At 46.2% G+C, this 12,297-nt stretch overlaps 1 protein-coding gene across 1 annotated transcript in view; it reads left to right on the forward strand.

Annotated features, from left to right (window-relative positions):
- LOC310874770 (neurabin-2-like) overlaps window positions 1–12,297 on the forward strand; it is an 82,246-nt gene that overhangs the window by 52,266 nt on the left and 17,683 nt on the right. The window contains exon 9 of the mRNA XM_083787633.1: window positions 6,969–7,101. Within this exon, the coding sequence (XP_083643759.1) occupies window positions 6,969–7,101 (133 nt within the window). The remainder of the gene's footprint in view (window positions 1–6,968; window positions 7,102–12,297) is intronic.

Here is a 12,297-nt window from a genome sequence, read left to right on the forward strand (position 1 = left end):
AGGAGACCCCAGGGCAGACCAAGGACCACGTCCCACTGGGAGGAGACCCCGGGGCAGACCAAGGATCACGTCCCACTGGGAGGAGACCCCAGGGCAGACCAAGGACCACGTCCCACTGGGAGGAGACCCCCCAGGGCAGACCAAGGACCACGTCCCACTGGTAGGAGACCCCAGGGCAGACCAAGGACCACGTCCCACTGGGAGGAGACCCCAGGGCAGACCAAGGACCACGTCCCACTGGGAGGAGACCCCCCAGGGCAGACCAAGGACCACGTCCCACTGGGAGGAGACCCCCCCAGGGCAGACCAAGGACCACGTCCCACTGGGAGGAGACCCCGGGGCAGACCAAGGACCACGTCCCACTGGGAGGAGACCCCCCGGGGCAGACCAAGGACCACGTCCCACTGGGAGGAGACCAAGGCGCAGTTGGAGGAAACACATCGACTCACTGGCCTTGGAATGTCTCGGGATCCCCCCAGGAGGAAGTCACTAATGTTGCTCTGGAGAGGGAAGTCTGGAGCACTCTGGTGCCCCCGCGACCCGACTACGGATAAGCGGTTGAAGATGGATGGGTGGATGGATCCAGCCAACATCATAATTGTGTGTAATTAAGATCGCTGTGGCAACAGACAGACATACTGTACATACAGACGACAAACACAGAACCGTCATTATGACACAGACCAGGTCAGTTATTAAGTCCATTCTTTCTCTGTCTAATCAGTGGAGGAAGATGTAAACAGACTTATTTATTTATGTAAAAATAGCAACACCACAGTGTGCAAATACTCTAGTACACATAACAGGCCTATCTCGCCACGCCACGTGTATAGTATTATGTCTTAACCCATTCTGACCTGAGATCAGATTCATACGAGGTTTCCGCCGGACACACACTGGTCTGATGAACCCATTCTGACCTGAGATCAGATTCTAAAAATGTCAGTCGCTCTTCGATTTTTCAAAAAATAGCAGACCTACAAGCTCGTATCGCGCCACTCGGTGGCGCGATATGAGCTTGTAGATCTGCTATTTTTCAATGGCTAAAGCATGACATGATGCCAACACCAAAATGGGTGCCCGGTCAGAATGGGTTAAGAAGTGGCTAATGTATGTTTTGTAAATAATTATAATCTAAATCTGCCAAGTAACAAGCAACTACAGTTTTCCAATAATTGTAGTGGAGTAAAACGTATAATAAAAAACAGGAGAAAAAAAAGGAAAGTACGAGTATCTCAGAATTGTGCTTAATCCATTCAGGACGGAAAGCTCTTTTGGTGTTTTAGCAGATCTACAAACTTGTAGATCTGCTATTCTTTTTTAAATCGTGAAAATGTGGTGCAAATCTTTGAATATGTTCTTTCAGAGCGAACGTGTTTAACTCATTCTTTTTGCTTCTGGGGGGGGGGGGGGGGTCCCTAGAACAACATATGTTCAGATTGGGGTCGGCGGTCAATTTACATATTTCTTTGGGGGGGTGGGGGGTCCTTGGCATTAAAATGTCTGAGAACGACTGACATTAGAAACATGGGGTTTTTCAGAAAACTGTCAGGATTCAGTAGAAATTTTGGAGAATCTGGTCTCAGTCCTAAATGGGTTAACCACTTAAACCCTATTGTGGTTGAGCGGAGTCCCTCAGGGACACTGCCTAGAGCAGTGTCTTTTCTATTTTCTGTTGTGGGGGGGGGAAGCTTTCGCAAGAGAACAAGCCGATCAACAAGCTTGTCGATCTGCTGTGGTTTTACGTGCATAACTTGAGTACAAGTACTTAAGTTACTTACTCCACCACAGTACGTGTAATTAAAAGGCCCATGGTAACGGGACACACACACACACACACACACACACACACACACACACACACAGGGACACAAACATAGTTAATTATTATGGGCCAGGCGAGGTCGCTGATTAAGTCTGCCGCAGAGTAGCCTTTCAATTTCACCGGCGCTGACGGCTAATTAAGCGAACCACAAACATGGCGTCCGTTCTTGTCGCGCGGAAACCTTGTAAGTCCAGCACTGGTACTGTCCAGGAAACGGATCGAATAAACTGTGGTCCAATGGATTCAGTAGTAGTTATTCATTTAGTCACAAGCTCTTAATTACAATTTAACCCATTCTGACCTGAGATCAGATTCATACGAGGGTTTCCACTGGGCACACACTGGTCTGATCAACCCATTCTGACCTGAGATCAGATTAAAAAAATGTCAGTCGTTCTTCGATTTTTCAAAAATAGCAGACCTACAAGCTCGTATCGCGCCACTCGGTGGCGCGATATGAGCTTGTAGATCTGCTATTTTTAAATAGCTAAAGCACAACATGATGCTGACACCAAAATGGGTGCCCGTTCAGAATGGGTTAATTACAATTTAACCCATTCTGGGCGGGAACCCTTATTTGGTGTTTTTAAGCATTATGCTATATGCTTTAGCTGTTGAAAAATAGCAGATCTACAAGCTCGTAGCGCGGCACCGAGTGCCGCGCTACGAGCTTGTACAGTACGTCTGCTATTTTAGAAAAATCGTGAAAATGTGGCGCAGACTTGGAATACATATTATTTCAGACTAGCGGACATCTTTAACTAAAGTCTTATAGCTTCTTATATTACATATAATTGACATGGAAACCTTTGAGAACCACTGACATGGAAACATAGGTTTTAGTCAGGATCTAGAAGATATTTGTATCATCCTCAGGTCAAAATAGGTTAAGGCATTTTTCTTCACCAGAGTGACTTACAATAATTATGCACATGGCATGCAGAGAAACAGTGCTTTTTTTCATTGATTTATTGATTTAATATTTAATTAACCCATTTAGGATTGACACCAGATTCTACAAAATGTCTTCTACATCATGACAGTTTTCTGAAAAACCTCATGTTTCTATGTCAGTGGTTTTCAAACTATTTCATGTCAAGGACCCCCAAAAATATATGAAATTGGCCGCCGACCCCCAGCTGAAAATATGTTGTTCCAGGGACCCCCCCCCAGTCCCCCAAGAGGCAAAGATTTGAGTTAAAAACATTCGCTCTGAAATAATTATATATTCAAATTAGGGCTGTCAAAGTTAACGCACTATTAACTAGTTAACTCACAATCCTTTTAACGGCACTATTTTTTTTGATGTGCGATTAACGCACTGTGAAGTTTGACAGAATGGTTGACAGACGCATGCATGTGAATGCAGGCAGTCAGTGAGCCCCGCCTCTCTCCCCCTCTCTCTCTCTCCCAGTGAGTCTACACAATAATTAGAAAACTTAGAAAACATGTTATTTTGATCAACATGGCCTGTTATCTCTCGTAATGGTACCATTGGCCAACATCAATACAGTTCTTTAGTTTGGGTCTGGAAGGCTAAATGTCATCAAATGGTGGTCCGTGGCTCAAATGCAGATTAAATAATGGGCCTTGATATGAAAAATCTTGAAAACCACTGATATAAGGTATATTTAGAACGGATAAAAAATATGCGATTAATTTGCGATTAATCACAGTTAACTATGGACAATCATGCGATTAATCAAGTTCAATATTTTAATCCATTGACAGCCCTAATTCAAATATTTGCAGATTGTAAAGTGTTACCGAACCGTTGGTAACACTTTACAATAACGACCTGTTATAAAGCATTGATAAACATTTATAAGCAGTTTGTAGATGAGTAATAATCATGAAAAGACTGTTTGTTGACATCCGTAAATGCTTACCTAAACAATTATAACTGTGAATAGTTTACTACTTACTAATACCTTACTAATAACGTATAAACTATGTTTAAACATAGTTATAAATGTTTAGGTAAACATTTACGGATGTTAACAATGATTGTTCATGATTATTACTCATCTACAAATGCTTATAAATGTTTATAAATGCTTTATAACAGGTCGTTATTGTAAAGTGTTACCGAACCGTTTAGACTCTTCTGTGCCAAAGTAGGACATTAATTTACAGAAAAAAAGAAGAAATACAGATGTGAGTCTGATGTTTCTGGCTCTCTGTGTGTGACGGATGGTTTTATGAATCGGCCTCGGCTTCCTGCGTCTCTACACTGAATGCATAATGCATGAGCTAAAACACACTGCTTGGCTTCTCAACGTAGGGGCCGGGGACCCACAGGTGGTCCTTAACCCATTCTTACCTGAGATCAGATTCATACGAGGTTTCCACTGGACACACACTGGTCTGATTAGAACCCATTCTGACCTGAGATCAGATTTTAAAAATGTCAGTCGTTCTTTCGATTTTTCAAAAATAGCAGACCTACAAGCTCGTAGCGCGCCACTCGGTGGCGCGCTATGAGCTTGTAGATCTGCTATTTTTCAATAGCTAAAGCATAACATGATGCTTCCCGTTCAGAATGGGTTGAAGGGCTTCCAGAGGGGCGGCAGCTAAATTATTGATAGTTGTGGAAAGCAACTATAAGTTAATTACATTGTACTGAACTCGAACCCATTTTGACCTGATGTGAATGACCTGAATGTGAATGACCTGAATGTCTACTAAATCATGTTAGTTTTCAGAAAAACCTATGTTTCTATATCAGTAACTGTTGTGTGTAATTGGCCGCCGACCCCCATCTGAAAATATGTTGTTCCAGGGACCCCCCCCCCCCCCAGAAGCAAAGATTTGAGTTAAAAACGTTCTCTCTGGAGGAATAAATATTCAATGAATTGTGCCACATTTCCACGATTTTTCAAAAGTAGCAGATCTACAAGCTCGTGCTTGTAGATATGCCATTTTCCAATAGCTAAAGTATAACATAATGCTTAAAACACAAAGGAGTTCCCGTGTGAAATGTTGAGATTGAGATATTATTATTATTAATTACTTGAGTATTGCCAATACTTTTACTTCTACTCCACTGCATCTCGTACCGCGGTTTGAGTCCCTGTGACATGCTAGCGTCATGTCAGTGCCAGTGGAGAGTGGCCAGGACTTGTGAACGGGCTTGCGGGTTCCAGTTAACCTATTTTAGGTGGGAACCCCTTTTGGTGTTAGCATTACGTTATGCTTTAGCTATTTAAAAATAGCAGATCTACAAGCTCATAGCGCGCCACCGAGTGGCGCGCTACGAGCTTGTAGGTCTGCTATTTTTTTTTTAAATCGAAGAACGACTGACATAGAAACATAGCTTTTTCAGAAAACTGTAATTTTCAAACAGACATTTTTAGAATCTGATCTCGGGTCAGAATGGGTTAAGACACGCTGCAGCATTTCTGGACCCAGCTGCATAGTTTACGCCTACACAGAGAGCATTGCAGAGTATAGTCCAATCGTGTAGAGCAGGGGTTTTCAACTGAGTATGAACCAGGGACCACCACCCTGACTGAATTTCAACCTGGGGACCATTGTTGTGTTGGTCGTGGTGTGGGGGAAAGAAATTAACCTTCCATATAAACTCATGTTGCTGTTCATTGTAACTTATTCTATGACTCAGTAAGCAGAGACTTGCGATTCATTATGGGCACATTTCCTTATAATGGTGACTCAACCAGGCAATCCGGTACGGTTTCCCTTGAGATTCTAACTCACTTTTCTGTGGAAGTTCTTGACATCCGTCTTCCCAGTAACTGACAACATCGATGCGTCATCATTGTCACCAGATTATTTACTGCATTGTTTCTCAACTTGTGGTCAATACAATAAATTCAAATACGAATCTTCACTTTCCTACATTACTAAATGCATGGTCAGGGACCACATGCAACACCTTCACGGACCACCAGTGGTCCACAGACCACCTGTTGAAAACCCATGGTGTAGAGATAAAAAGGCCATGTTTGGCCTATACTTGTGTGCGAGGTGCAGGTTGACACCTCGACAGAGTGCATTTCTACTTCTACATTGAGGTATAGCTACTGGTAAGAGGCCCGGGTTGTGGCAGGATGTGGTGAGAGACGGTGTCAAACTGGCTGTGGGTTCAAGACAGGATAAATATTCTAAGACCTTAGTCGACTAAATCTACAGCTGATTTAGTCGAACAAAATGTATTTTGGCGCCGGGCCTTGATGCCGTCAAGCAGCGTGACATGTTGTGAGCTTGTAGATCGTCTATGTTCAGCATGCCACATTGCAATGACTTGTACTGGATCTCTCGTCCACTAGTCCCTTCCTAACATTTTAGTCTAGTTTTTATTTCTTGACGCCCTCTTTTTCCTTTGAATTTGTCAACTAAACGACAACAAAGTGCTGTGTTATGAGCTTGTATATGTTGGCTATTTGTGAACATGTTTTGAACAGGGCCTTAGTGGATAAAGAATAAAGTATGGAAGCTTTAATACATTATTGTACGGTGCCACACAACTGGTGGGTTTATTTATTTACAGTATCTTTCAAATTAAACTTTAAACACAGGAATGTGCGACACTGTAATGTCAGTAATTAAAGCAGATATGGGCGGTATGGGAGACAAACATGGTACATAAATGCTATTCCCACGTGTGTGTGTGTGTGTGTGTGTGTGTGTGTGTGTGTGTGTGTGTGTGTGTGTGTGTGTGTGTGTGTGTGTGTGTGTGTGTGTGTGTGTGTGTGTGTGTGTGTGTGTGTGTGTGTGTGTGTGTGTGTGTGTGTGTGTGTGTGTGTGTGTGTGTGTGTGTGTGTGTGTGTGTGTGTGTGTGTGTGTGTTTTCTAACTGCGTGAGCAATAGGGGAGAAGGAGATGATGGGGTTGAAAAAGGGGTGAAATGCTCCTCCATTGGAAACCTCATATTATTATTATGGCCAAAACTGTTATTGTTCAGGATTCAAAACGAGCTAAAATATCAATAGTAGCAGATCTACAAGCTCAAAACGTGTCTCAAAACGTGGGTTTCGAGCTTGTAGATCTGCTACTCTTGATGCTTTTTGTGTGACGCTTAGTAGTATGACTGAGCAGGGCGTTAAGTTACGAGAAAGAAATAAATACATTTCATAATGTACTTGCTTGTCCCCCCCCCCCCCCCCCCTGTACTTTCGTATAAGGTTCCTGATTGGCCGAGAGAAGCCGGGCGAGCAGAGCGAGGTGGCTCAGCTGATCCAGCAGACGTTGGAACAGGAGCGATGGCAGAGGGAGATGATGGAGCAGAGATACAACCAGTACATGGACGAACAGGAGGTCAGTGAGCTTTACAACCAGTGAGATACAACCAGTACATGGACGAACAGGAGGTCAGTGAGCTTTAGAGATACAACCAGTACATGGACGAACAGGAGGTCAGTGAGCTTTAGAGATACAACCAGTACATGGACGAACAGGAGGTCAGTGAGCTTTAGAGATACAACCAGTACATGGACGAACAGGAGGTCAGTGAGCTTTAGAGATACAACCAGTACATGGACGAACAGGAGGTCAGTGAGCTTTAGAGATACAACCAGTACATGGACGAACAGGAGGTCAGTGAGCTTTAGAGATACAACCAGTACATGGACGAACAGGAGGTCAGTGAGCTTTAGAGATACAACCAGTACATGGACGAACAGGAGGTCAGTGAGCTGACCTTCATCACAGTCGTACGATTTAGTCACACACGTTGCCGCAGTGACATTTGTTCTCCGGCATTTGACCCATGTCTTGGAAGCGGTGAGCTGCAGCGTGCACCGAGAGCGCTCGGGAATCATTAGTTGTTTTGACCCCCTCCAATCTAACCAATTGATGCTGAGTGCCAAGCCGGTCCCATTTTTACAGTCTTTGGTATGACCTAACCTGATGCTGCCAGATGAGGGCGGTATTGGGTAACCAGGTTCCCCAACACAGCACTCATCTGGGATCTCTCAGGGAGTTGAGCTGACAAAAATCCGTTCCGTACCGGACCAATCAGCGTGAGCTAAGGGCGGGATATGTGCGAAACCGGATGTGAAGCTATATAGACACGTCAATATGATTGGTTGTGTTTGCACGCCCACACGGTGATAGACAGACGGTCCCATCCAATCATCTACCAAGTATCTTGAAAAAAAGGAACAGCCCCGTCATCGAATTTGCTTCCGCGATCCCAGATCCCAATAAGCTGTGAAACAAATTTGTGTAGCAAGCTTATTGGATCTGGCAGCGTCAGGTTAGGTATGGCCGGGGATCGAACCCCCGACCTCCCAGTTTCAGGGCTCCAGTAGAGCTGTGCTGTGAGCCTCAGTCACTGAACCCCCACAATGCTCCTCCAGTGGAGCTGTGCTGTGAGCCTCAGTCACTGAACCCCCACAATGCTCCTCCAGTGGAGCTGTGCTGTGAGCCTCAGTCACTGAACCCCCACAATGCTCCTCCAGTGGAGCTGTGCTGTGAGCCTCAGTCACCGAACCCCCACAATGCTCCTCCAGTGGAGCTGTGCTGTGAGCCTCAGTCACTGAACCCCCACAATGCTCTGATGGAGCTGTGCTGTGAGCCTCAGTCACTGAACCCCCACAATGCTCCTCCATGCAGTGGAGCTGTGCTGTGAGCCTCAGTCACTGAACCCCCACAATGCTCCTCCATGCAGTGGAGCTGTGCTGTGAGCCTCAGTCACTGAACCCCCACAATGCTCCTCCAGTGGAGCTGTGCTGTGAGCCTCAGTCACTGAACCCCCACAATGCTCCTCCATGCAGTGGAGCTGTGCTGTGAGCCTCAGTCACTGAACCCCCACAATGCTCCTCCATGCAGTGGAGCTGTGCTGTGAGCCTCAGTCACTGAACCCCCACAATGCTCCTCCATGCAGTGGAGCTGTGCTGTGAGCCTCAGTCACTGAACCCCCACAATGCTCCTCCAGTGGAGCTGTGCTGTGAGCCTCAGTCACTGAACCCCCACAATGCTCCTCCAGTGGAGCTGTGCTGTGAGCCTCAGTCACTGAACCCCCACAATGCTCCTACAATTACAATTTACAATTTAGGCATTTAGCAGACGCTCTTAATCCAGAGCGACTTACATTTAAGCAAGAACAAAGCATGGGAATACATCACATAAAAAGCATTTATCATGAAACATGCGTAAGCTAAGAAAGTAACAGTGGAATATTTATATAGTGAAACTATACATACACTATACATATAAACTATACATCTTTACTACTATGCTATATATGTGTACTATGGCGTGCTATGACTACATACAATACAATTACAGTGCTGTCTACATAACATGCTATAAGTCTGTATCAAATGCTATATAATCCAACAGAAATGCTATCTAAGGGTTTAGGGTAAGTGCTAAGGGCCATGATGGAGTCTGAAAAGGTGGGTTTTCAGGCTACGGCGGAAGATTGGGAGTGATGCTGCAGTTCTGACTGCAATGGGAAGTGCATTCCACAGTTTTGGAGCCAGAAGGGAGAAGAGTTTGGGACGTGTGGAGCGTTGTCCCGGCGTTTTTAGTGAGGGTACTTCCAGCTTCCCTGCGTTGGCTGATCTGAGTGCGCGGGAGGGTTTGTAGGGTTCAATCATACTTGTAAGATATGGGGGAGCCATACCTTTGGTTGCTTTGAATGCCAGCATCAGAGTTTTGTATTCTGTGCGGGCAGCGACCGGGAGCCAGTGGAGGGAGCGGAGCAGGGGGGAGACATGTGAGAATTTTGGCTGGTTGAAGACCAAGCGAGCTGCTGCATTTTGGATCAGCTGGAGAGGCTTAAGTGCACATGCTGGTAGGCCAGTAAGGAGGGAGTTACAGTAGTCGAGTTTTGATAAGACTGTTGTCTGGATTAGGAGCTGGGCTGATTCCTGGGTGAGGAACGGTCTAATTCGTCGTATGTTATAGAGTGTGAACCTACAGGATCGAGTGACAGCTGTGATGTGAGGTTTGAACGAGAGCTGACTGTCCAGGACAACACCAAGATTCCTGGCTGTTGGGACAGACGTTACCAGGGCGTTGTCTACGGAAATAGTTAGCTCCCGCATAGGGCAGGACTTAGCTGGGAAGAAGAGAAGCTCAGTCTTGTCTGGGTTCAGCTTGAGATGGTTGGAGGACATCCACTGTGAGATGTCAGCCAGGCATGCAGTGATGCGCTCTTCCACCTGAGTGGTAGAGGGGGGGAAGGATAGGAACAGTTGTGTGTCATCGGCGTAGCAGTGATAGGATATATTGTGGGCAGAGATGATAGTGCCAAGGGATTTAGTGTACAGTGAGAAAAGGAGGGGACCAAGTACAGATCCCTGTGGGACCCCAGTTTGGAGGGTTCGGGGGGATGATAACAGACCTTTCCAGGAAACCTGGTAGGTCCGGTCGGTGAGGTAGGAGGAGAACCACTTTAGTGCCGTTCCACCGATGCCTAGCTCCGCTAGGGTGTCTAGGAGCAGCTGGTGGTTCACTGTGTCAAATGCTGCTGATAGGTCTAGGAGAATCAGTACTGCAGAGTGGGAAGCAGCTTGGGCAGCATGTAGTGCTTCTGTGACTGCCAGCAGGGCAGTTTCTGTGGAGTGGGCCTTCTTGAATCCGGACTGGTTGGGATCCAGCAGGTTGTTCTGTGAGAGATGGAGAGAGAGCTGTTTGGAGACGACACGTTCAATGGTTTTAGAAATAAATGAAAGGAGTGATACCGGTCTGTAGTTCTTGACATCTGAAGGGTCAAGGGTTGGTTTTTTGAGGAGTGGTGTTACTCTGGCTGACTTGAGGGCAGATGGGACGCAGCCTGAGGTTACTGAGGTGTTGATGATGGAGGTGATGAAGGGGAGCAGATCAGGTGCGATGGTTTGGAAGATTGGAGACGGGACAGGGTCAAGAGGGCAGGTGGTGGGTCTAGAGGATGTCACTAGTTGTAGAACCTCGTCTGGGGAAAGAGGAGAGAAGGAGGACATGCATGGTATGTTGGGGTTAGTGTTGGTTGAGTCGGATGCTACTTTATGTGGGAGGGGAGGAAAGGAGCTGCTGATATCATCAACCTTCTTCTCGAAGTAGTTGACAAAAACATCAGCAGTGAGGGATGAAGGTTGAGTGGGGGGAGGGGGTTTAAGGAGGGAGGTGAAAGTGGAGAAGAGCTTCCTTGGGTTAGAGGTACAGGATTGGATCTTGGTGTGGTAGAAAGAGGTTTTAGCAGTGGTTAGTGAGTGGGCAAAGGCAGAGAGGAGTGAGTGAAAGTGTGAAAGGTCATCTTGTAGCTTCGTCTTGTGCCACTTTCTTTCGGCTGCCCTTAGAGGTGTTCGTTCAGATCTGAGAGTTTCAGATAGCCAGGGAGCCGGTGGACATGAGCGAGCTGGCCTGGATGAGAGCGGGCAGTGTTGGTCGAATGCAGATGAGATAGAGGAGAGAAAGGATGAGGTTGCAGTGTCAGGTGAGAGGGAGAGGAAGGACTCCAGGGAGGGTAGAGAGGAGAGAATAGAGGATGAGAGGGAGGAGGGGTTTAGGGACTTGAGATTGCATCGGGAGGTGACGTTCGGAGGGTTAATAGGTTTAGGCGGGAGGGTGGAGAGAGAGAGGGAGAAGGTTATGAAGTGGTGGTCAGACCTAGTTGAGGGGGTAACAGAGAGTGTGGAGGGAGAGCAGGCTCTGGAGAACACAAGGTCCAAAACATTACCAGCCTTGTGAGTGGGAGGGGAGGGAGATAGGGAGAGGTCAAATGAGGCCAGAAGGGATGTAACGGGAAGATATTTCTCTGCGGTAGGAAGGTTGAAGTCCCCCAGTAGAATCAGAGGGGTGCCATCTTCCGGAAACGAGCTGATCAGAGAGTCTAGTTCTTCCAGGAAGTTCCCGAGAGTTCCTGGAGGGCGATACAGCACAATGAGGATGAGGGGGACTGGCTGTGATATTGAGATAGCATGAAATTCACATGTGGACAGAGAAAGGTGAGAGAGATTTAAGACACGGAAATTCCATTTGGGGGATGTTAGTAGCCCAGTACCACCCCCTGTACCTGTTTGGCGGGGGGTGTGGGTGAACTTGTGTGAAACAGAGAGCGCGGCGGGAGTTGCAGTGTTATCTGGGGTGATCCAGGTTTCAGTCAGAGCAAGGAAATGCAGAGACTTGAGGGAGGCGTGGCCTGAAATGAATTCAGGCATATTCTTCTTGGTAGCTGCTCGGCAGTTCCATAGTCCTCCCTCCACCACAATGTGATGGCTGGGTGAACGCGCTGGGTAGATGAGATTTGAGGGATCTCTGTGATTGTAGGGGTAGTGTCTAGGGCGACATGAGGAGGACAGTATAGGGACGGTGGGAAAACACATTCTAAACAGGTATAAGAGATAATAATAATAAAGTAATAATAATAATAATGATAATAATAATAAGGTACAACTAATAATTATAACATAATAATAGTAATAATAATAATAATAGGAAGTAGGAAGTAAGTTGATACAAAACCCCTAGGGCGGCCTCCTTCGATGTGTCTGGATGTGTCTAGGTGTCCGGGTCTTGGACACT

Source organism: Protomyctophum parallelum, assembly GCF_964188405.1.
Source record: "Protomyctophum parallelum genome assembly, chromosome: 17".
Lineage (NCBI taxonomy): Eukaryota > Metazoa > Chordata > Actinopteri > Myctophiformes > Myctophidae > Protomyctophum > Protomyctophum parallelum.